We start from the raw sequence: 25,915 nt of genomic DNA, 5'->3' as shown, positions 1-25,915 counted from the left end.
TTGCAGGAGTATTATGTCTGGAGTTTGTCTTGCTAGCGTTTGGATTGCTAGCGTGTATTAGACCCCTGAGGCGTGAGCCGGGGGCTGTTTCTTTTAACTGTGTGCATTTTGAAAATTGTTTAAACCTTCGTTACCTTTATTAACGTTTTTAACCTCACCAGACCGGTGACTTCTACCGCACTCTATCCCGCCCCCAGCGCAGCAGAGTCAGCGCTGACGCTGTACGAGGCAGGGCTCTAGGAGGCCATATTGGGGGAAATCAGGGTTGGCGCTCGAGCTGTTGGACGCCTCCCGCCCGCCAGGTATAAAATCGATTCAAATGCGCGAGCGTGCTGATTGCTAGCGTCTATTAGACCCTTGAGGTGTGAGCCGGGGGCTGTTTCTTTTAACTGTGTGCATTTTGAAAATTGTTTAAACCTTCGTTACCTTTATTAACGTTTTTAACCTCACCAGACCGGTGACTTCTACCGCACTCTATCCCGCCCCCAGCGCAGCAGAGTCAGCGCTGACGCTGTACGAGGCAGGGCTCTAGGAGGCCATATTGGGGGAAATCAGGGTTGGCGCTCGAGCTGTTGGACGCCTCCCACCTGCCTCTAACCTGAATAAAGGGATGTTGTCATCCCGTCCGCCAAAGGCAAGCCCGTCTGCGCCCGTCCGCGACCGGACGGGGCCAGGGGCCACGACCCCTGTTCATTCCCACGGCCCTTTTAGAAGATATAACTTCAGTGAGCTGCTCAGCCTGAGACCTCCGGTAAAAGAAACATGTGACCATCTGTATTGCCCTTTGAATCTGCCCTCCTACTGTCAACACTGCCATTCTTATCGTAAAGACATTATGACTATCGAACCCCGGCACTCTTTTAGGATGTTCCTTGTAAATTGTAGATCTTTACCCAAGCACCAAACTGAAGTATCCTTATTGTTTGATGAGCATAATCCGGATGTAGTTTTTTATTACTGAGACATGGCTAACCTCGTCTTCTGAGCCTGATCTCATGATTGATTGATTGATTGATTGATTGATTCGAAAATTGCCACAGAGCTACAAAATAGCAAGGGCAGACGGTACATCTGGGAAAGGCGGCGGTTTAGCAATAGTGTTTAAAGATAGCTATACCTGCCGATGCGCCCCCACCTCTGTCCTGGACTGTGAAAGCATGTCGTTTAGTTTGGAACTGTCACCAAATATAAAATTTTCCGGAGTATTGGTCTACCGCCCTCCTGGCTCGGTTAGACAGTTTATAGACTCTGCGCCCTCAGCAGTTGCAGATCTTGCTGCTACCTCTGCTAATTTCACGCTGCTGGGTGATTTAAATATGCATTTTGAGAACACTGGTGACCACGCTGCCCAGGAACTAATCGCTGGCTTGTCCGCATTACAGCTAACCCAACTTGTCCTCTCACCTACACATGTGAAAGGGCATTTGCTGGACCCTGTGTTTAGCAACTGCCCGGAATTGGTGACAGAGCCCCCTATTGTGCTCCCGTGGACTGACCATCGACTAGTCCCGTTAATCTGGCACATCCACAAACCTCCTGCCCTTATGACAGGATTACGGGACGCACGAAATTGGTCTAAACTGCCAGTAGATAAGTGGGCCGATGAACTACAAGCTACAATACCTCCCACCATCACAGATCCCACGGTAGCCAATGATAATTTTAACAATTGGATAATTCGATCGTTGAACACCATTCTCCCAGTGAAGACAACTCGGGCCAAAAGATCTAGGATCTCTGCCCCTTGGTATACTGAGGAGCTTAGGGAGACTAAACGTAAGTGCAAAAGGTTAGAGAGGAAATGGCGTCTGGGCTATATAGATTCAGATAAAACGCTATATAGGAATTCCATCAGGGTCTACAAGCTGGAGATTAAGAAAGCTCAATCTCGGTACTACACGCAAAAGATCACTGAAGCTAGATCTAATTCCAAGGAAAGTTACCGGATTGTTAAGAGTCTCACTGTTCTCCCCCAGCCCCCTATAAACAGTGATAATTTACAAATTCGTTGTAATGAGATGGCGGATTTCTTTTATAATAAAGTAGATCTTATTTATTCCTCTTTTCCAACTACTCATTCAGATATCCCAGTAGCCACTCCTGTGTACTCCAAACACGACACGATAGATAATGTGTCACCTGTGCTGGAGAACTTCCCTTTGCTCCACCTGGACTTACTAGCTACCTTGATGGCTCAGGTTAAATCCGGCTCTCCCAGCGATCCCGCCCCTCCGAGCTTCTTAAAGACTGTTAGCCACACCATCCTTCCGGTCCTACTGAAGGTACTTAATGCCTCAATCTCCACCAACACAGTCCCATCTGTGTGGAAAGAGGCTAGAGTAAGAGCACTTGTTAAGAAGCCCAATATGGATATTAGCAACTTCAGTAACTACCGTCCAATTTCTCTGCTTCCTTGGGGCCAGTAAGTTACTGGAAAAATATATTAATAGCCTCCTGACTAATTTTTTAGAGAAGAACAATCTGCTTGATCCCTCGCAAACCGGCTTCCGCCCCAAGCATGGGACGGAATCCGCCTTATTGGCGGTCCTGGAGGAAACAAGAGGCATCTTGGATCGGGGAGGATCGGTGGCAGTCATCCTCCTCGATCTAAGTGCCGCTTTTGACACTGTGAACCATAAAATCTTATTGCAGCGTCTCCAGGACATTGGGATCCATGGAGGAGCGTTGGAGTGGATCAGCTCATTCTTAACCGATAGAAATTTTCAGGTTTTTGAGGGAACCACCACCTCTACCAGTAGGCCCCTGGACTGTGGAGTTCCGCAGGGTTCTTCACTCAGCCCGACGCTGTTTAATGTATACATGAGGCCGCTAGCTGGGATCGTCCGTCCATATGGTATCAAGATCGTGACCTATGCGGACGATACCCAGCTGGTGGTCTCTTTGACGCGGGCTGAAGACCCTGCGGGTACGGTAGATCTGGTGGGCTGCCTGAGTGAAATCAGCAGCTGGATGACCCTGTCTTGTCTCAAACTTAATGGGGACAAGACAGAGGTCATGCTGTTGGGCCATTCGGCGCCATCGGCGGTCGACCAGATCTGGCCAGCTTGTCTGGGCCCTCCTCCAGTCCCTAAGGATGTTATTAAGAGCTTGGGTATTTGGTTGGATAAGTCCTTGACGCTTGACCATCAAGCTGTCGTACTATCTGCCACCTGTTTTGGCCTCATTAGAATGTTGAGGAAGATTCTCCCCTTGCTACCTTTTGAAGCCAAACAAATCGTTGTTCAGGGACTGATTCTCTCCAGATTGGATTTTGGAAATGCACTCTATCTTGGAGCCCCAGACTTCACATTGAAGAAGCTACAGGTGATCCAAAACTGTGCGGCCCGGACCCTGCTTCAAATCCCCCGCAGGATCTCTGTCAAACCTGGATTAACAAGACTGCACTGGCTCCCTGTAAGGGATAGGATTAGTTTTAAGTCTCTCTGTGTTGCTCATCAGTCTTTCTGGGAAACTGGCCCAGCGATTAGTCGCCCCTTAATCACCCCTTACCTTCCTAGCAGACAGCTACGGTCTACCAATGCTTTTCGTGCTGTCGTGCCAAAGGTCAAACGGTCCAGATCAGGTGGTCGTTCCTTTTCCCTGAATGCGGCTAGGTTATGGAACAGTATACCCCTGTATCTAAGGTCCAACTCAGATCTCACTTCTTTTAGGAAGCACTTGAAAACTTTTTTGTTTAATAAATAAATCTGTTTTTTTCTGTTCACTTGCCCAGCTGTCTAGACATCGTTAGCCATAGCGCTTGGATGCCTCTGGGCAGCTATTTTTGCGCTCTACAAAACACATTTTCATTTCATTTCATTTCATTTCTTGCTAGGTATTTCCACATTGCCCCTCTCTTGCTGCCCAAGCCATTAATATTCCAGGATAGACGTTTAAGGGTGAGGCCCAGGGGTGTCAAATGTGGTGTGGCCATCGTTGTGAGTGTCTGGCATTGTCCATGGCCTCGATTCTCGGTGGTGTCTCGGAATGCTTCTAACAGCACCCTTAGACACCCCAAAGCCCCCCACCCAATCTGCTCATGCTGCGGTCTTGAACTATCCCCTCACCCAATGCTCAAGATGTCTGTCGCCCTAAACAAATCAATAAAAACAACATTGGCCATGAATATTAATAGTTGAGTAGTTCTGGCTTGACCCTGTGAGGGTCACTTCAGTGTCCTTCCCGACACCATTCCCTCAAATGCCCCCGAGTAGATCGCCAGCCCCATGCTGGCCGTTATTATCAGCAGCGTTCTTCACACTGTTATGTCTGCAGTCAACGGGGTGACCACCAGTTGGTTGACTTCCTCCAAGTCTGCCCAGGATCCTCTAAATCCACTGGCATCCCCAACTGAGTCTTTCGTTAAGGCTTCCCCTTGGTGCCCCACTTCCAGAAACAGGGCGGTTGGAAGTTCGCCAACACCATAGCCCTCTCATTATCTTCCTGGATCCTTGTTGTGGCAGCCTTCAGACCCACCCACCACCGACATCCCGTTCGCTGTTGCTGCCACTCCTTCTTCTGGTGTGGCTCAAGTAAGTCCGGGAGCGGAAAGCTCCGCCACTCCCATGCAACTGCTGCTGTTTGGAAAAAATGTGTGTCCCCTTTGTCGCTGATGCTTAACTTTTCCGGGAAGAAAGTGGCGTATTTTAGGTTCAGTGTCCTGAGGTGCCTTTTCACCTGCTGAAAAGTTTCCCATTGCCTTTGCACAGCATTGGTGTAGTCTGGATATGTGTTCACTGAGGCCCCTCCTATCCACCAGAGGCCTTCTGCTTGCGCCACCTGTAGGATATGGTCTCAGACACTATCAGCCAGGGAGGCGCCCCAGGCCTTGCCTCCCAACACCTCTGAGAGGCGCCAGTTCTCCAGGAATGGTTCTATGTTTGGGCCCTCTGACGTCTTTGGAACCTCCACCAGCCTCCTGTTGTTCTGCTGAGAGCGATCCCTGCATCCTCCACCCTGTTCTGCAAGTGGGCAATGTTTTTTTGAGGGCCAAGTCCCGGGTCTTCGCACAGGCGGCTGCAGCAGTGTCACCCCGGGGAGTACAGCCTCCGGGCACTGGCGGGCATCTGGGCTTCGTGTCAAGTTGGCAATATGCAAGGGGCTGACAGGCCCTCCCACCCTGGCCGAACACCCTCCTCCAGGGTCCCTAGAGGGCTGGCTAACCAGCCCCGCTGACCCATGCTCTGAAAGGCCATGCACCCCACCACCCCGCAGGCTAAAGCATCCTCAGCCTACCTCTGACCCACCCCGAACGGGAGGCGCAATTCTGCTTATGGTGTTGTCTCCCCTCCTCTCTCACCTTCCTGGAATTGGGTGCGTCTGCTACTCTCACTTAGCACACCCTTCACCGCTCCAACACGGTGGACCTGGTGGGCCGCAACATCTGGCCTCTCTGGGGGTCCCTGCAGGGGTTTGGCCCTCTGCTGCCAGTCATGGCCCTCTGGGGCCAAAGTCACTGTTCCGCTCCTCTGGTCGGGAGAATCTAGCTATGGCTATAGGCTCCTCAGGGATCCCCTGGATCCTGCTTCCTCTTTTCTTCTCTAGCCTCCTCTTCCTTCGCCTCAGCGAGGCCGAATCACTAGGCCCAGCCTCTTTCTGTGCCTCCTCCCAGCCCGGGGCACCCCCCCACTGTGCTGCTGGCTTCTTGTGGTGTCCCCACCTGTATCTGCATTTGGCCCACCCAGTCCTGATCACTGCGTGTCCGCAGCAGCCGCCATGTTGCTGGGCCTCACTGGAGGTCCTTGGTCTGCTTTTCTCCTTGTCGGCTCCCCAGTGGCCTGCCCCTCTGTTGCTGTCACTCACCATGAGGCTCCCCAATCTCATTCCTTGCAAGTTGGTTGCTCAGGGTGCACCAGGATCCTGTCCTCACAAGTCCAACTGCATACCTGCCAATGTACAAAATAACTTCACCGTTTTGAGGAGGGAGCGGGGCCTGATGCTGAGAGCTATCTAATACGTGCTCTGCCCAAAACCAAGCCCCCCTCCACCCAGTCCCAAAAAAACCCAAAGGGTCATTGAGGCTGTCGCCGATGTCCGGTGGTGTTTTCCCACCTTTTAATGGACCTCGACTGCTTACTACCTCTGAAAACGAGCTGGAAATCCACTGCTTTCAGTGGTTTTCAGCTTGTTTTCCCTACCACCATGTGATTTCGACTCCTCACCATGTGAAGGTAGCCGAAATCGCGTGACACACGGTGGCACCATGTGAGTTGGCAGGTCTGCAACTGCCGGAGTGAAACGCTCATGTGGCCATGTTCGCAAACAGGTCATGCCCCCAGCAGTGCATTCTTCCTTTAGATATATATACATAAAAGGAGAAGCACAGGGAAAAGGCCGTCTTGAAGCCCTACCACTCCAGCACGAGGGATTACCACTTGGCTGAAAGGACCAGCTGTTGCTGTTCACTGTCGCATTAAACGTTTGATCAGGGACGCCGTCTTCACACACAACATCAGAAGTAATGCTACAAGAAAGCAGCATAAAGGAGCTGAAGGAAGCGGGTGATGGGTACCAATGGTGCCAAAAGCTATGACTGAGAGGGAGAGACAGATAAATGATGAAGGTTGGAGAGAGATGAAATTGATAGATGAAAATGAAGTGACTAAGAGAAATACCTCGTAAAAGGAATGGTGGAGCCTTAGGAACGAAAGGAAAACACGACATTGGTAAGAAAGATACTGATATAATGAACAAATATAAGGAAAGAGAAGGGTGGGAAGAAAGGTAGATAGACATATGAAATTGGAGAAAAGAAAGAACAAGTGAAATGGCAAGGAAGAAAGATAAAGAATGAAGGAAAGAAGTGGGGAAAGCATAAACAGGAATGAGAACGAAGATAGAGCTTGATAAAAAAGATCGGTAAAGACATACAACGGTATGAGAAGGTTGGATTGAGGTACGATAGGAGCAGGAAGCTGGGGTGGAAGAGGAAATGAGTGAGAAGGAGACTGGTCTACCACGGATCATCTTTAACAACTATGAAAAGACTACAACAGATTCAGACCTCTCCTGTCCGACTTCACCTACATGTAAAGCCACGTTCAAGCTGCTTTGTATCAACCACAAAGTGATACATAGAACAGGGTCGCTCTTCACCAGAAATAAAATCACCAAATACATTCAATAAACGAATCTCCGCTCTAGAGTAGCAGCTCGCCTCAAAATCCCATGATACAAGAAAAGAATATAGGTGCCACATCCTACTCTGTTTAGGCAGCCAAACTAATGGAACTCTTTACCCCCAAACATAAAATCTACAGATAACTGTCTTGGCTCTTCCCCACATAACCAACATACTCACACATAAATGTACAGCATGCCCTTGTGTATATATCAGCATTTATTTGGATTATATGTATGTATCTAGATCTGTGTATTCCTTTGTATAAATGTGTATAATAATTGTGTTGATAAATATATAGATATTCGTTAGGTCTGCTTAACAAATATACATATTACTTCTATTATATTCTATGTTTAACATGTAAATAGGTCACTGCATAAATAAGTACATTTTTATTGTAACTGTGTATCTACAATTGCTCCACTGATGAATTATTGAAAGGAAAATAAATAAGTAAATAATAATAAAAAAAACATTTCATAAAAATAGTTGCTTAAAGTACATCAACACTTAAAAATCGGAGTTTATTAAAACAACTTAAATCTAGATATATTACCTTTCTTCTACACATATGCCTTCCAATTATTTATGTATCTTTATATTTTGTTAACTTTATTCCTAATTCAGTGTCTCCAATGCATTACCCTAAATCTCTCCCTCAATATATCCTCTTTCTGCACTCTGACTCATCCCAAACCCCATTCTACTACTATGATCCCCAAAATAACCCTTTCTAGAATCTTCCCTCATCTTCCCCTCCATGCATCATCTCAAACCTGTTTTACTATTCAGACCTCCCAAACTAGCCATTCTAAACCCTTCCCTCATGTATCCCTCCTAGACTCATCCGATACCTCCATCTTGCTCTCTAATCCACTTTTAGAGACTCTTCCCCCCCATCTATCTCTCCTTTAATCAATTCCAAAACCCCTCCTACTGGTACGATCTCCCAATAAAACATTTCTAGACCCTTCCTTCTCCTATCCCTCCACTATCCTTTGCAATCCCACTAACAGACTGCCATGTCAACTGCTCAAATGAATTTCATATTCCCCTGTACTAATTCACCCCTAATCATTTTGGTACCAGAGTAGTATGCTTTTCGCCAAAAAGCATTTTGGTGACTTGTATGGGGTAGTAAGCCCTATATAAATACAATTACAACTTTGTGGATGAAAGTTTATGTCCATGTTCTCCAAATGATTCAAATATGCAGTGGTACAATTTACAACCTTCTTTGTCAATTCACTTCTTCTCCTATAAATGGGTCATTCGGTCTACTCTAGAACTGCACCAGCATACATTCGTCCATCCCCCACCAGGCACTGCCATTACATCAAGTTAGGAATGTAACTTGGTCCCTGAGAAACTCTGACGGTAGCCTTAATCTGTTGAAATTAATCACTAGTCAATGATAGTCACAACTGAGATTTAACATAAGAAATCCTGCTGTACTAACTCGCTACTGAGGTGGAAGAATCGGAGCCATAGGCACAATCTGCAGAACTGCCCTGTGTTTTGCATATTTTGCAGAGATGTTGATAGGGCTGGGACTATTGACTGTCTCTCCCTAATTCGTGGCTTTGAAATCATTGTTATGTAGGTTTTATATGAGACACCATTTGTCTCCAATTAGCACATTGTTTTACACTATCATTTATCTTCCAATGTTCTTCTCTACCACAAATGTGTCAAACTCCAGATCTCATCTGACCATAATTAGTATAACTATTAAAATCTATACCTCTACTGAGGAAATGGTTATATAATATGAGCATGAGTACAGACATTTTTGTAAATCCACCTGACCTTGTACAACGTTGTTCGAGGAATTTTCCATGCACGTTCTGACATTGTACATGCTTTTATGTTTTCCTCTCCCTGTCCTTGGAAAAATACTGAGTGGTTGTTAGAATAATTACACTTTGTTAATCATTTGTGCTTCTCTGAGATGGAAAGTCACGCTGGTCTTTTTCCATTCAATTTGCAATTAAGGGATGGCTTGTGATCACTTATCTTGAAAATGTAGTTTGGTTAGCTATTCTTTTTGTATGTATAACTGGAAAGAAATTTCCAATGGATTAGAGGGAGGGAAGTGAAGTGAAGTCTGTAGGCATACTTGTTTGAAGTATAATATAAATATGAAAGGAGAATTCTTTGTGTTGTTTATCACCTCCACGGAACAGCTTTTTCATTGTTGGTCTTGCATCCGCTTAAGCTTGAATAAACCAATCTGTCTTACCTCCGACTTCCTGTTCTCCTTTTGAATTTAAAGTGAACAAGTAGTGCCTTTTTCCTCTAAAACGAATTACTCCACCCATTAAAGAACTCCTTGCTGAAATAATTCAGTCTGTGCCATTTTGAACTTCTCTTTTCTCAATTTCTTTTTAGAGATACAATAGGCACAGCAGTGTTTCACATATGCCAAGATTTCATCAAGCAACACTTTGCTTGCCAACACATCGCCGTGAACTCAACTTCAGATGCAAACATAACACAAACACCAAAACAAATGCAGAAGCATGTCCTTTTATTGAATGATCCATTTAACTATATTGCCTGTAGATCTACCCCAATCTCCCATAATATGCTTGCACTGACTCATCTGCATTTTGAGTTGCTCTCATGAACTTTGACTAATCAACCTGTTTTGCTGGAACCTGTGCTTTCAAATGATTATTAAATGCTATATACTTTTCAATCACCATCATGTGAAGGCTCATAATTCATGATATTCCTACACAGTTCTTTTTCTGGCAACTTTTCTACCAATTTGCAATTCTTCTACTAATCCTTTGGACAATAATCAAAAACAATGAATCCAATCTGCCCATAGTGCCTTAGACATATTAACAACTTTTTCTACCTCCATTTTTCAGGATCTTTGGAAAATCATTAATAAAAGTCCATAGCTCATTCTTACTCCAAGGTACATTAATACAAACCGGCCCAGAAGTTCCTGGCACTTCTCTCAATGGGATTCTCCCACAAGAACATCACATTCAGAATCACTCATGACTCTGTTTCACCTCAACGTTTAGTTGATTGTCAATCCAAACTCTGTTACTTCTCTAAATTTTCCCTGTCTCTGATTAATTATATAAATTCTCTAAAAATTGATCCATGTCTTACAATGGATTCTTTTTACAGTTTAAATTATGTCATTTGAATATTGAGACGCTTGAAAACATTCTTGTGAGTCATAACCAATCTCAAGTCTATTAAGGATCATAAATTCAAAAGTCTTGACACAATCTTACATTTTCCATAGACTCCTTTATCTAACTTGAGTTCTCCAAAATTTGAAATCTTCACAGAAATTCATGATCAAAATAATAAATCAGAACAATATTTCAACAAGCACCATTACTAGTAATAATTTCATCAACCCGTACAAAACACAACAACATAACTAAGATGCAATCATCAACACAACACACGTCTGTGAATCATTCCCTGTTTTAACACTAGTGCTAAACACACCACTACACTATGAAGTCACTGCGCTATACACTTTACCCTGTCGATACTAACCATGCCAACCTGAACTGCACCGCCAATGCACCTTTGTCAGGCTCCAACACCTTGATTGCACTTCACCAAAGGATACAAGAGCCAAGATTCTCCATTGAGGGTCTAATCAACTAATTTGCCTCACTAATTGCCAAATGTGTACTAATAAGCCACTAATTAATTGCACGCCAATTGACCTAAACTGTTAACACCCAAACATATCTAATTTTATGGGGCAAAGTCGTGAGAAAAGGAACAATACTGGTATATTTTATACATATATTTCAAGAAAAATCTTAAGACTCAAATCCCAGTTCTTGTAATTTATTCATATATCCAAATTATCATTACTGAAAACAAAAATACATACATTACAGCGTCTAACATCAGATCGCAACAGCGGAGTCCTCATTTATGTATTCCTGCATTCTTTTATTGTCCTCCATCTCCTTGGTGTTTTCCCCTCTTTCTATGCGCACCCATATCGTCAGTATTCTGATGCATGTGATCTCCTCCCCCCATTGGCATCCAGGGCCAATAGGCGACCATGGGCAAGGCACGTGGCACGGATCGTCTCAATGTCAAGGAGCGCGGCAAATCCATCACAGACGGGCCTGTAAATAGTGCTGTCCACTGTACAGTCCGTTAAGGCCACATTGTCCTCAAACCATCCAAAGGGGCCTCATGGAGCGACTGCAACACAAAAAGGCCCTACCCTTTTTAAGAAGCAAGCAAGCAGAATGTCCAGAAGTCTGGCTGTTTCCCAAAATGTTTATCTTTTATAATACTTTAGACAAAGAAAGTACACCATTTTCATAGTCTGACATTACATAAATATGCAGTACTGAAATGTTACTTGTTTAAAACTATTATTTAAAATAAAACATACTTGCATTGGATAACAGTGCACATAATTTGTTATTAATGAAAAAAATGAACTGCTTTTGCACATAATACAATCAGGATGTTAACTTAGACACTGCTGAGTGGCTTGTAATATTACAAAGTCGGAACATCCTTTTCCAGGGAAGGTAGTGATACATTATTTTGTTACATGCAGTTGATTTATAATGTTTTTACTGAAACCGAATGAAAACAGGAGCATGCAGGGCTCGTGCACACAAATAAACAAGCATTGGCATAGCCAATAGGTTTCGCCTTTGCGACCTTTTAAGTGCTTAGCCAGAGCTATTGGCTTTGGCATAGTATGTGGTAGAACAGCGTACTGTACTGAACAGTTAAGTCACTGACCGGAGGCCTGCTGTGGCAGTACCGAGACAGGCAAACACAGACTGGGCTGACAGTGCTGTGGCAGGCTGTGGCGCCTGTTGAGTGCTCTAATGTTAGGGCCACTGGACTTATGTGGCAGAGGAAGACCAAATTATGGACCATGGTTACATAACAAGTTTTTGCAATAAAAGGCAAATACAGTAGCACATTTTGTGATAGCTATAGTAACACTGTCTGGAAAAAGGGTTCTGCTTATTTGTACCGGTTTAACACCAAAATGCAGCAATAAGCAATTGTAATTTGAGTAGTCAACATTTGCAAAAGGCACTATGCGGCAACAACCTGTAGCAATAGTTTTAAGTAACTTGATCAGCTTGTGCCAGAAATAATGTTATTAAAATCTGCAAATGATGGCGCGAACTGTAGATTGTGGTAAACCCATAATTATGATGGAAAACAATTCAAGTTGCCTAGCATATTATAGAATAAATATCCTACAACACCAATTTGCGTATAACAGGCTATCAAGAAGCCCAATAGTACTCCTGTAAGAAATAAAACGTCAGAAAACAGGTTAGTCTCCACTCTTGCTTTTAACCCAGGAATGACATGTGGCTTGCAACAGCACTAACCACAAAAACACATACGCTTAAGACAACACGGAGAAAAATAGCTTGTGCACATCATATATTCAGATATCACTATTCTCAAAATATCACTTACTCCATGAGCCACACACGCTCAGAAGAATAATGCATTCCCCAAAATCTAAACTTAGTTTATGTAACTTATACAGACCATTTAAAAAAAAAAATACATACTTCTCTGGTTTAGTGAAGATGACCGCTAACTAACCAAGAATTACCACAACACCAGTATCATTACCAAAAGTCGAATCTGGTCTTGTCAAAGTTCAGATGTCAGGATCACGAGTTCAACATATAACATGGTTTTAAATCCATATTTACACCCTCTGGTTTCTATATATAATAATACAATATATGTATATTCATCGTATTATGGCCTAAATGTACGCAGCGAAAATAATAAAGAGTTGGTTGCGAACAGGTACTTAAAGTTCAGGATCAATTAAATGTAGTAATAGGTAGATATTACTGGCCAAATAAGGATTGGGGACAGGAAGCGACTTATCAAATTGTAGCATTAGGCTTGAAAAGTTTCAGTGCATGGTCTACAGAAATGCTAGGTAGTAAACCACTACACAAGTATCTTTTTCATTCTCATAAAAATTTAAATGGAAACATAAATATTAACCAGTTTAACGATAAGGTGAGGTAGACATACACCAGCACAACAGTCCACTATCTTTTGAATACCCACTTACACCCATCCGGGAGTAGGCGTGGCTCTAACTGCTTAACGCAATGTTTTCTAGAGTAAAGGGCATGCCGAATTCCACGCAAAATTTTGACTCACAGGTCGGGACATTACATTTTAGCTGCCTGTTTACTTTCAAATCGATCAGTTATCCCACAAATCAATGAGAAACTGCAATGCCCTCGCACACAAAATTCCAGGTATTCAAACAGTTTATGCAACAATATATAGAATTCTCAGTCAAGAGCCCAATTAAGACAATTGCAATCTTGTTCGACTTCTTTATAAATTAGATGTGGGTTTATTGGTTCCACAACCAGCCGACACGTGTTTCGTCGCGTGGGAACAATTCACTGCGACTCCTCAGGGCTTAAGACACGACCTAGTGTCCTATAGGTCTGGCGTGATGTGTCTAGGTAGTCAGATTGCGTGGACAGTTGGATAGTCTTGTGCCGTATCTGGTAAACGGCGACCGGGAACAACAGGAGGAGGGATACTGCGCTTATAATTCTTCCGGTTGCAAGTAGCACCCACGAGAGCCGGAACCTGTTCATGCATCCCCTCCCGGTCTGAAGCTTGATGTGCACACTCATCGAGCACTACAAACACTGTACATTTCAACTATTCGAGAGAACAACTTTGGTGACACGATCACCACGCTGAGATTTACACAATCCCACTTCGTGCACTACTCCTAATTACGGAGGGCACTACCACTCCTGGATCTTCCCCAGAGGTCAGAAGCACTTCTTCTTTTCCTCCCCTACGACATCTGTATTGAAAAGAACGGATAAGACTATCCAACTGTCCACGCAATCTGACTACCTAGACACATCACGCCAGACCTATAGGACATCTAATTTATAAAGAAGTCGAACAAGATTGCAATTGTCTTAATTGGGCTCTTGACTCTTGACTGAGAATTCTATATATTGTTGCATAAACTGTTTGAATACCTGGAATTTTGTGTGCGAGGGCATTGCAGTTTCTCATTGTCTTGTAGGTTAGGTGACTAACCCACATTTGAACGATTAAGGGGTCTTATCCGTTCGCCCTTCCGTACCGCACCCTAAACTTATCATCCTACAACCGAACGTACACACTAGGCAGTGCCCCCATTCTTTCTGAAACGCTAAAAAACCCCAACTGTTGTGCTATATCCCACAAATCAAGCCTGTAAAAATCCATCGAAAATATGCTGCTTTAAGTTTCACAGGACTTCAGGTGTGAAAGTAACTTAATCAAAGTGCAACTCTGGACGCAAGAGAGCCTGTGAATTTCCCCATCTAGTTATCAGAAACATCTGTATATCGGGAATAAAGCGTGCTGCAAACGGACAGTGGCACCAATCTGGAGCAGGAGTGAAAGACTGCTGAGCGCTTTAAACTGCATTACAGGCTTGCAGGAAGTAGTCAGAAGAGCCGGTGGGATTTAAACCAGTGGTTGCACATGGTGTTTAGAATGTAGTGGGAGAAAAGGGATGTTCAGTTTTTTCTATTGGACATACACTTGGAGACATCAACCCCCTACAGTTGATAAGTCAAGAGATCAATATTTACAGGTGGAAAACAGGGCTCAGTTGGAAAGCTTTTCGCTAAGCCATTTAAATTAGAGCCACTGTGTACGGGGGGGGCACCACTGGATACGATACGGAAATGTTGAATGTTAGAGATAAGCATGGACCAAGGGAAGATCCTGTAACACAGCTAGAGAATCAAAATTAAGGACCCGAGTAACAAGCTCAACGGAGCGTGGCGCGGCCGCAAAAGAGCAGGCAAATGCACTTGTGCTTGTGCTGGTATCCGCCTTGCGGGAGCGAGCAGCGGTGGCGCGAGAGCTATATGTTTTCAATTACCACATGTGCCGCTGCTCGCTCCCGCACGGGGGATGCCAGAACAAGCACGAGTGTGCATGAAAAGGAGCTGACCGATGGCTAAAGGCCCTCCTAGAGCAGTGCATGCGCGCTGCCTAGGCGAGACCTACAAAGCGCTCTAAAATTGCTGCACACAGTTCTAACCTAGACATGTCTGCCACGGCCATACCTTAACTAGGCACCTTATTTTAATTTGAAAATATGCTCTCACAGATGAATATGTAAGTGCGCTTATGTTAGGTTTGCTCTGATACGTTTGAGATACTGAAGCTCTAATGCATCAATTACTAAAATAATCCACTGTTGGGCGCAGCTCTGATGATGTAATTTTCTATTGATTGCTATGTAAACATTACAACAAACCTGACCGCTGACATGTTTTGATATGTTTATTTCAGGTGCTTTAAAAAAAACTATGGTTGTTTTAAACCCATCAAATAGAGATGTAGTAAATTCTATTAAAAACATTGTTCTTGTGCACTAAGTTTATAACCACGACCTCCATTTTTTCCCTTCACTTTCTTTCATCTTGATTCCTACTTCTCACCCCTTCCCACCCCAAGAGACTTTAGAGAGAGGAAAGCCCCAGGTCCCCTTCCGTATTACCCTATTTTTTCACATATTCACCCACCCCAATGCTTCACTGTTCTCCCTTGCACCTCTCTTCTCTGTTTATTATGTACACTTTTGATCATCCTCCTTTTTTCTTTAACTCGTTCTCGGGCAAGCCTTTTTCTTAATCATCTTAATTCCTGTTTTCATTTCACCTCATACATCTTTTTCATTCCATAATTTTAGTGTAGGTTCATTATACATAATTAATACAGACTACTGTGACGCTAATTTGTATATTAATTTTCATTTTTAATTGTTTGATTCCGGCACAGTCATGCAATTGCTAACATTTAAGTGATATTTGGAAATTTTCTGTCTCCTGGGATTTTTATTTAAAAAACTGGATCTGGTGTTTGATACTTGGTCTGTAATGGTTTTTCATTTATTCTCATTATTAGTAATTCTCCAAAATAGAAGTTCTTGCTCAACCTCTTCAGCATTTTGGACTCACAAATGTGGTCTCATCAAATTTGTTGGTTTCTGCTAAAAAAATAATAATGCTACACTGATAACAGCCATCGTAGAGCTCTAGATGAAGCTGATGTCTGGTGCTAGGAACACAGGAAGAGACACATTTGTGAACTTCTAAAGGGGAAAATTTGAGTTGCTGTTCTTAACCTAGTGGGCAGCATTTTTGCAGTCAATTTTGTGATATTAAGAGTTTATTGCACCATTGATACATGCTGTGCCCTTATGTCACACAATTTTAACATGGGCGTATTTGGGACTATTTGTAGGCATTCTGAACTTTAATTTAGTCTGATTTTTGGAAATCCTGGATTCAGTTGCAACATGTTGTAAAGTGGGGTATGCTCTGCCCTGTGTCACATGCCTACATTTGGGAGCATTCTTGAGTGCCTGGAGCCTGGTAGAATTGTTTTCTGCATGCTTTGCCCTAGTCTGACAATGCTGACAAGTCACAGACTTTGTCTTTTTCTATTGTTTGCAAGAACCTTTGTCCATTTACAGTTCACTTAATCACTTTAGGAAAACGAATTATGGTTCCTACTGGTACACCATATCTTTACCCAGCTGTATGACCAAACCCCTCTTTACATAACTGTCTCTGCCCTATCCACTCTTTTTGCCTTCCCTAACGGGCTATGCTTTCAGATCTGCCAGAACATCAGTTTTATTATATGTGCAAGTGCCATAGTGAACTGCACTCTACAGCTGTTTACAGCCTGTATATCCCTTTCTTTTGTCATCTTGCATCCTTTGCTATTAGGCACATTGTGAACTGTTTCACTCCGCACTTGGGTACGGCCTGTACACTGATTCCTGAAATCTGTTCCTGGTACGTACTTGCTTGTTTGCCCCTACTCCTGTGTGCACTCAGTAAACAGTCTCCCTACACACCTCGGTGTTTCCTAAATGCCTTCTATGATACACTATTTCTTTGCGTCTGCCTTCCATCTGTTCTATATCCATCCCTTCTCACTGTCTACATCACGTTATACCTACCCTTGCTCAAGGAAATCTGACCTACAGGTTGGTTGGTCTCTGAATATTCCACTTATTGATTGCACTTGTTTTACCACAGTTGTAGCACATATGTGGCCATAACATATGGCACCTACACTCAGAACCTCCTCTGAAATGTGGCAGGCATGACTCCAACCTCCATTCAGCTGTCATCTGACTAATCATCCCTCAACTTACCTGTGCGTATCAACTGTTGCGCCATGATCGGCTCACATGTCTGGCTCTCACATGCATCACACGTATATACATTGCCCACCCTCATAACCTACCCTCATATACTACAAGTCCTGTCATTCTTACCCTGTTATGTTAAGGCTGCCTACTTGGCATGTCTCTACAACATTTCCACCACATGCCTCTACACATTATCTTGCGTCATACTGACCACAGTACAGCTGAAGCACCTCTAGTGGTCATCACTCATTTCTTTCAGTCATGTGCTAAGGCCAGGATTTGAACCCAAGTCCCTAGGGGCCAAGCTCCTCAGATTGGCCACTACAGCACATCATCCTTCCCAAATGCTGCTATCATTGCTCCAGACCATGCTTCTAAACGTCAAGGGCTATATAAAGATACCATTACAATTCTCAACAGAAGTAGCCTTTCATTGTTGAAAATGATGGTGTTTGTGTTGCACAAGTTAATTTTCCATGGTACAAACTCCTTCTTTTCAACACAGTTTTTGCATTGCTCGACAGTCTTCATCCTTCGGCAAGGCAGAACTTCCAGTCAACAGCTAAAAACAGACCTCTTTGTGGTGCATCTGGCCATCACTTTGAGGCAAGTCCCTTGGCTTTGCCTTTCAGTTGGAAAGCTCTTCCTCTATAGAACTATTTTCTCTCACACGATCATTTACCTTTGCTTGTGCACATAAGTCATGTTTTGTTTCTTGTGTGTTTTCTAGGCTGATCCAGTTTCTAGAGATGGCCAACAACAACAAGCCTGTGACCTTCATAACATCTGGAGATACCAACCTGTATTTCATACTGTCTGAGAAGTGTTCTACAACCTGGAGGTCAGTGGAAGCTGGATCGCTTTGTTGCATCACAGAAGAGAAATACCTAGCAAGTTTCTCTAAGGACACCACTTCCTCCTCTCATTCACTTGTGGTTACCATACTTGAATCACCGTCCAAATATCTCGAAGTCTCTATGCCAGTGGATGTTAATAATTTGCAACCACTGACCAAGCAACAAGCTGAACTCCTTTTCGCTGTTGGTGCCAACGATGAGCGTCTGAACTGTTTCCTCAACAGGGCTGTTCTTGAAGATGCCCTGAATGCCCATGTGGGCCAGCATGTCGGAGTGCCTGTTAATGGAGAAGTATACCCTGCTATAATACGGTACATTGGAAAGATTCATGAATCCTCCCCCTTACTAAAAGTGTTTTTCGGGGTGGAATTACAGGTAAGGTTGGAGAATCTGTTATTGAGTCAGAATTCCTGCTTAAAGTGACACCTATTCTAATATCTTTTTTTGTTCTTTTGTGCCCTCATTTGAAGTTACAAGTGCTACTATATCTCCGTGTTGATCAAAAGTATGAAAGTCTGAGTTTGCCCAGCCAGGATTTTCACTTAAACCAATAAAAAGATTTCTTTTTTTTTTTCACCATCATATATTGCACACAATGCTTTCACAGGTATGTGCATGAAGTATCCTGTTAAAGCTTCCTAACCCCCTGCTGCCCTACCCATAGGCTGTGGAAAAGTGGCTCAGACTGTCCCTCAAGGGTGGACACCTTGTGTACTCTTCAGTGTGGCTCCACCTGTTGATCCATCTGTGGCATCACTAAATCCGTAGTGGGTACGCCATTGCCCCCAAACCTTCTAAAATTTCTTGGGGCAACCCCGTCCCTCATACATCACCCCTTTTGTTTCCATGCACCAGCTCATGCCCTCCTGCCACTTAAGGATTGCGCCTGACCCCACCTCCTGGCCACATCTCTTATTGCTACGATAAATCCCAACATACAAAATAACATTTGTTTCCTGGGGAGGTCTGCATCATTGGGGATACCCAGAATGATGGGACTTCCTAGAGATGTCCACCTCCATCACTGCTGCTAGTTCTCCAATAATATCTTCCCAGTATCTCTGCCCTCTGGGGCAGGTCCATAGTGTGTGTAGCAGTGTACCTTCCTCAGTGAGGTACCTTCGGCAGTCAGGGTTTGGTGCTTTTCCCATTTTGAACAACTTGCTTTTGTGGTAGTTTTCCCAATGCAAGATATTGAACTGTAGCAGTTTCAACCTGCTCTGGATGGCCACCTCCCTAGCGTGCATCAGTGCCACCTCCCAATCAGTGTCTTCCATGACCCCTAGATCTGCTTCCCATCTATTTCAGAGACCTCTGTCTGTATGGGATATTGTTAATTATGGCCGGGTTATTGTTCCTCCCAGAACTCCACTTTCCAGTGGTCCATTTGCACTTTTGATATGCATGTTGCACAAAGCTCTCATCAGCTACTGTTAAACTTTCTCTGGTATCATATTGCAGGCTATTCATGTATGTAAGGGGGAGTACTCAGAAGTCACCAAACTTTTCAGAGACTTGGGTGGCAGGGCTCATTGGCTGAAGGGGATCACAAAATCTTTTCTTTAAATATATTTTTCATGAGAGATGGCAAATATTGTTCGTTCAAGATCATACCTTCTTCACTTTCACCAATGTGAAAAAATACATTTGCCTTGTAAGTCTTATGAATTTAAAACACCTTAAATGAATCAGTTGGTTTAAGCTCGGGCAGTACTGACACAATCAATTTAAACACCCTTCATTGGAAACCAAGACGTTAACTAGCCATCCTCTCCAGTTGCAAGTCTTCAAAAGAGCCTCATTACACAGCTGTAGCATAACCTAGAATCCAGTTCTTAATTTGTAAAATAAATAAATAGGTGCAGGCCCAAAATTTTACTTAAGAGCCCGCCCCTACTGAATACTGGGGTTGGTGAATATCAAGGTCCACCTAGTCTTGATTATAGCCTGCTGCCAAGAGCTATACTAGTTAAAGGTCCTGAACCCCAGTTGTAGGCCCGAACCGCAGGCATGGGCCTATAACGAGGGAGAGAGCCTTTCACACCAATATAGCCAGAGGCAGAAAGGCTATTAGAACATTCCACCCACTGAGGGTAAATTAAAAAGGGATAAACAGAAAGACAAACTTTAGAATGTTGAAGCAGAAGGCTTATACCAGCCATTATTATCTGTGACCCACTTCATTATCTTTAATGGAATACCCAACATTCTAATGTTCTAGTATAGCCTTATAGCCCACCTTAGTGGGCCATACCAGCCATTAAAGGCCTGCTCCAGCGTTAAAGGCCTGAACTGAAGGCGAGGGCCTTTAACAAGGGAGCAAGACTTTAATGGCCAGCTTTGCCCAGCTACGGTGGGCTCTTAGGCTATTAGAACATTCTGCCACTAGAGGGCATAATTAACAAATGAACAAATAACATAAAGCCTTCAGGATGCAGAGGGGATTTAAATCCACTCTGGCTCCATGAGGCCATTGTTCACAGCAACATTTCTGAATGACAAACTTTGGCGCTCCAGGCTTTTACCAGTCATTAGAAGCCTGGAGCCCTCCATTGTCTTCAGTTGAGCTCCCAACATTCCAATGTTCTAATATAGCCTTATGGCCCGCTGTACCAGGCTATACCAGGCATCAAAGGCACGCTCCAGTGTTAAAGGCCCGATCCAAAAGTGTGGGCCATTTAACAATGCCGGTATAGTCCAGCTACAGCGGGCTATAAGGCTATTAGAACATTCCACCCACTAGAAGGTAGAATGTTCTAACTAATAAAACAAAGGCTTCAGCCCAAGGGGATTAAAATCTCCTAGTTCTCCATGAGGCCTTTGTTCACAGCAACTCCTGTGAACGACAAACATTGGAATGTTGGTGCTCTGGGCTTCTACCAGCCGTTAGAAGCCTGAAGCACTCTAATGTCTTCAGTAGAGCTCCCAACATTCCAGTGTTCTAATATGTGTTATGGTGCTTCTTTCTACCATCCCCGACTTCCTGTTTCTTTATCTCACGCTTACAGGTTCTTTTTCATCCCTCATTTCTCCCTTTGTAATTGCAGTCCTGTCTTTTTATTTTGTCTTATTCTTTACTTTTCTGTCTATTTCTCATTTGCTCTGGGTAAAAGACTCATGGTGCTAAACAAGTCACTATCCCAAGAAATGAGTTCTTGGACTCACCAACTGAAACCACTGGCACAAATGAAGCATTGCTTAAATCATTTAACCTCCAGTCTAACATCACACCTGAATACTTCATAGAAACAATCCTTTGGAGTAAGTGCTTGTCAAAAGAATCTCTTAAAATGTGATGTGTGACATATCTCCATGTTACTTTTGTTTTCAACACCAATAATAGGGCCCGTTCCTCCCCTCTTCCCTTCCAATTGAATGTTCCACCTGGAGCTTATCTTGGAATGTTGTGAGTTGACCATTGAGTCAGTTATGGAGAATGGATGGCTGGGAATAAAGGAGAGTCTTCCACCTCATGTTGATCATGATTATTATTCAGAATTACAATAAACAGCTTGGCGACGTGACCCCTTGTAATGACCGATATTTTTCTCACAATCGGGTGTCTTAGCTAAGTATAGGGTCATTACTCATCACAGTCCCTTCTTAGAATGCCTGCAAACACCATACTTGCACAATACTTACCTAAGAAAGGAATAATACTAACAACTAAAGATATGATTGAAGAAAGAAATAATAAAGATATGTTAAATCATAGCTCCGAGGATATGTATAGCAACGTCTCCCGACGAACAACGCGAATATACGCGAACAACACCTTCCGGTGAATCAGCAAGGCAACGCGAAAACAACACCCTCCTGGTGAATTAGCATGGCAACGCGAAAAACAACACCCTCCTGGTGAATTAGCAAGGCAACACGAAAACAACACCCTCCAGGTGAATTAACAAGGCAACGCGGAAACAACACCCTCCTGGTGAATTAACAGGGCAACCCGAGAACAACACCTTTCGGTGAAAATCAGTACATACCTCTTGCACTATGTTGGGGGTAAGTCTACTTGTAATTTGGATGCTCCTGTTTCAGAGACAATCTCCCTTCCGAATCAGCAACTACCCATTGGAGGGGAAATAACCCATCCCTCCGTAAGCACTTGTTCAAAAAGGGGTCCCGTCTTCCTCCACAAGAAATAAGGACACTAATGTATAATTCAAGGAGGCTTTATTACATGATAAAAGGATGACAAGGCAAACAAAAGAAATAACTAAATATCACAGTCATTCATCAACACATACGCATACATAGAACCTGAAAAATGAAAGCTATAGTTAGAAGTAATATAAGTCTCATGGAACACCTCACCATATTAGGCATTCTTTATTGGGATCCAACACTCTGTCCCTCTTGTGATTGGGTCAGGACTCTCTGCTCCACAAACACGACTACACGTCTGCAGCGTGATGCTTCACCAGATCATCAAGACAGCCAGATCAGCAACTCTCCCTCACTTGGACCCGCTTTCACTAATATAGAGTGTCTCTTTCTCGAAGCTTCTAGAAGAACCCGCCTACCGTTCTCACAGGATTCCTGTACCGCTTCGTACCAGGCACACAACAGCAGCTGGCCAAGCGTTTGTTGCGTCTCGGGCGCAAAGAGAGCACATTCCACTGATAAGAACCGGTCCCTGCTGGTCCATTGCTAGCGAACAACACATGAAAACGTAAACGTTGCCTTTCACGTAAAAGAGCTCGGCAGAATGGTGTCAGAAAAGAACATGGCTTCGCTCGAGCATAGGCCTCTAGGCCCGAAAAGAAGCAAAAGCAATACGAAAGAAGGCATAAGATCATGCCAAAGCACATAGGCAAGCCCTGCTAATAGGTGAGGTAAAAGTTGGAAACAATAGGAACATCATAGGTGCTCGAGTGACAGAAACATATACTGAGATGGTGGTGGGCAACGGTCATAATCAACCCAATCAATACCAATACCTCTGTCATTACACTCCACCCATGACCATTGTCCAACACCATCGAGCGTATCTGGAAAATCAGGTTGAGCGTACGTCATTAGAATAGTAGGAAACGTATCTAACAGTTCTTGAGAAAGCATGTGGACTAAACATAGTCAAAAAAGATGGGATGCATTGAATACAACAGCAGATGGCAATGAGAAAACAAACTACCAAAAGTATGCCACCTAATATTGGACGGAGTAGATGTAAATCCGAAAACCACCCAAAGAGCCAATCAAACCACCCTTGATCCAAATTTTGTCGAACTTCTTGGGATAAATCATGTAACTTAGTAATATGATACTGGATGGTCAGAAAGGTTAAAGCAACAGAGTCCCTCAAAATCAGAACATCCGTGATCATGCTTTAAAAGTAAATAGTCGATAGGAGCTCTATTTTGCAGGATAGCACGGCGCTCAACCTGCGCATCTAACAGAAATTCAGATAAAACAGTTGAAGTATGATTGATAGACTTTACCATCAAACAAGCTAATTTACCAATAGCTCGGGAATTGTAGATCGATAGTCCAGGAATACCTACAAGTGAGGCAGCTAAACTAATATATTCCGTTTTGGACAGGAAATGAATGTTCGAGTCACAAGTCTCAGTCAATGGGGGTGCTTCACGTACAGTCCGAGAATACGTATGAGAGGACGAAGAAAATATACGAACACTTAATCGGGATAAAGCATATGGGCCATCAGAAATATTAGCAGGAATATAAGATCTAGAAGTGTTACCGCACGAAAAGAGCCATCCGGGAGGCAGCAACACATTGTAATAATGGCTAGGAGATAAAACTACTTTTCTACATGTCATTGAGTGGCGGACTGAAAAGCACATATTGGGGGTACGACTGAGACATAATCTTTTCACATGTTGAGAAGAAGTGGAAACATTGTCCAACTTAATTTGCACACATTTTCCAATTAATTTGGGATCACAAGTAAAATTGTAACAGACATCAGCTTCAGTCACGTTGTACGTGGTGATGGCAAAAAGTAGCGAAGAATCCAGTTCAGTCATTATTCTACAAGAAGCGCAATAATCGTACGCATTAAAGTCGCTGGAGATGAATTTAGGATTAGTCTCAGAAACGTTGAAGAAATGCAATAGAACAGCAGTCGGAGTAGGAACTGAGACAAAGCATGTTGATAAAAGATCGGAAACGGATTTCATTGGCGACATGCAGAAGGCAGAAGAGTTGGTTAGTCGATGAGCCAGAGAGGTCCAAATGTTGACATTAGTATCCAGCACTGACATGGTGCTGCGTCCTTGGATGATTAACTTCGTCTGGAAGCTCCTCTGCCCCATTCGGCCTCCGACGCACCAAGCCGACAGGAGTCCAACGACGACACATCCTGCAGCAGCAGTCCATACAATGATCTAAGGAAAAGCAATCAGAAACAGGCATTATTCATTCTCGAAGGTAACATTTGTCAGCTCGGACTGCGTCCCATTTTTCTTGTCCAGGCTTAATTACAAAGATGACATTATCGCCACCAGCAGCAACAATTTCGGCCTGTTCAGGGGGTTAATTAGGTGACTGAAACCACACTCTGGCTCCTGGATTTAAATCTGTCGAGCCAAAACCTTTTTCACCACGAGTGGTCAATATGGTTGGGGCTGTACCTTTCTGTAACGCACCACTGAAAACAGGCATAATGATTAGCTGGGCCATACGGTCAGCAGACCGAATTGGTAAATCAAGGCTGCCACTGTTCAAAAGAATACATTTGATCTCGCCTTGATAATCGCTGTCAATCACACCACCCAGCACTTGAATGCCTTTCAGTGCCAGGCCAGAGCGAGGGGCGATTAAGCCGAAATATCCAGTTGGTATTTGGACACCCAATCCAGTTTCAATGAGAGTAATATCATGGCATTTCAATAAGACAGGTGTCAAAGCATGTACATCTAATCCAGCGGCTCCAGGAGTCGCCCTGTGTGGAGCCAAAGCACCAGGAATAATTTCCCAATAAATGACAGTACTTTCAGCTGTATGAGGTGAACATTCACAGAAGGGGACAACATTCGCATTAAAGGTGTGTCAGAATTCAAATAAGGACGATTGTTCAGAATCAATAACGCATCATGTAAATGGTCCCTCCAATTATGCAAAGAGCCATCAGACAATTTTCGCAATTGAGCCTTTAAAAGACCATTCATTCGCTCAATCACACCTGCAGCTTGTGGGTGATAGGGGATATAAAATATCCACTCGATATTATGTTGGGCACAATATTCTTGCATTAATCTACCTTTAAAATGTGAAGCATTATCTGACTGGACTTGAACTGGTTTGCCATAATATAAGGTGAGTAAATCTAGTGTTATTCATTTGGGTAGCACGTTTGTAAGGGGAAGCAAGCAGATAGCCTGAAAAGGTGTCAACTACGGTACAAATGTATTGGCAGTTCCTACTTATGGGCAGAGGACCTACATAATTTATTTGTCAAATCTGTGCAGATGACTTACTTCGATGTAACTGACCTCTCACTATTTGGGGAAGTTCTCGCTGTCGAGAATGTTGACAAATGGGACATTGTAAAATGACAGTTTTAATAATGTCTAATGGAATACATATTCCTCTATACACGGCCCACCTGCTAGTAATTCTTTCCCTGAAGAGACCTGCTTTTTGGTGCGTCCACCTTGCCAGCCCCACGATATCGGAATCAGGCATATCCTCCTCCGCCTGAGAGATCTTAGACTTTTCATCTGCAATAACGTCAAA

The 25,915-nt window shown here is 43.5% G+C and overlaps 1 protein-coding gene across 2 annotated transcripts in view; it reads left to right on the top strand.

Annotated features, from left to right (window-relative positions):
• Positions 1 to 25,915, top strand: part of LOC144828458 (ubiquitin carboxyl-terminal hydrolase CYLD-like) — a 677,169-nt gene that overhangs the window by 31,880 nt on the left and 619,374 nt on the right. For both annotated transcript variants that reach the window (XM_078686635.1, XM_078686637.1), the window contains exon 2: positions 18,082 to 18,583. In XM_078686635.1, the coding sequence (XP_078542761.1) occupies positions 18,082 to 18,583 (502 nt within the window). The remainder of the gene's footprint in view (positions 1 to 18,081; positions 18,584 to 25,915) is intronic.

The sequence above is a fragment of the Lissotriton helveticus genome, chromosome 4_1 (assembly GCF_964261635.1).
Source record: "Lissotriton helveticus chromosome 4_1, aLisHel1.1, whole genome shotgun sequence".
Lineage (NCBI taxonomy): Eukaryota > Metazoa > Chordata > Amphibia > Caudata > Salamandridae > Lissotriton > Lissotriton helveticus.
This window is presented reverse-complemented; position numbering and strand designations above follow the sequence as displayed.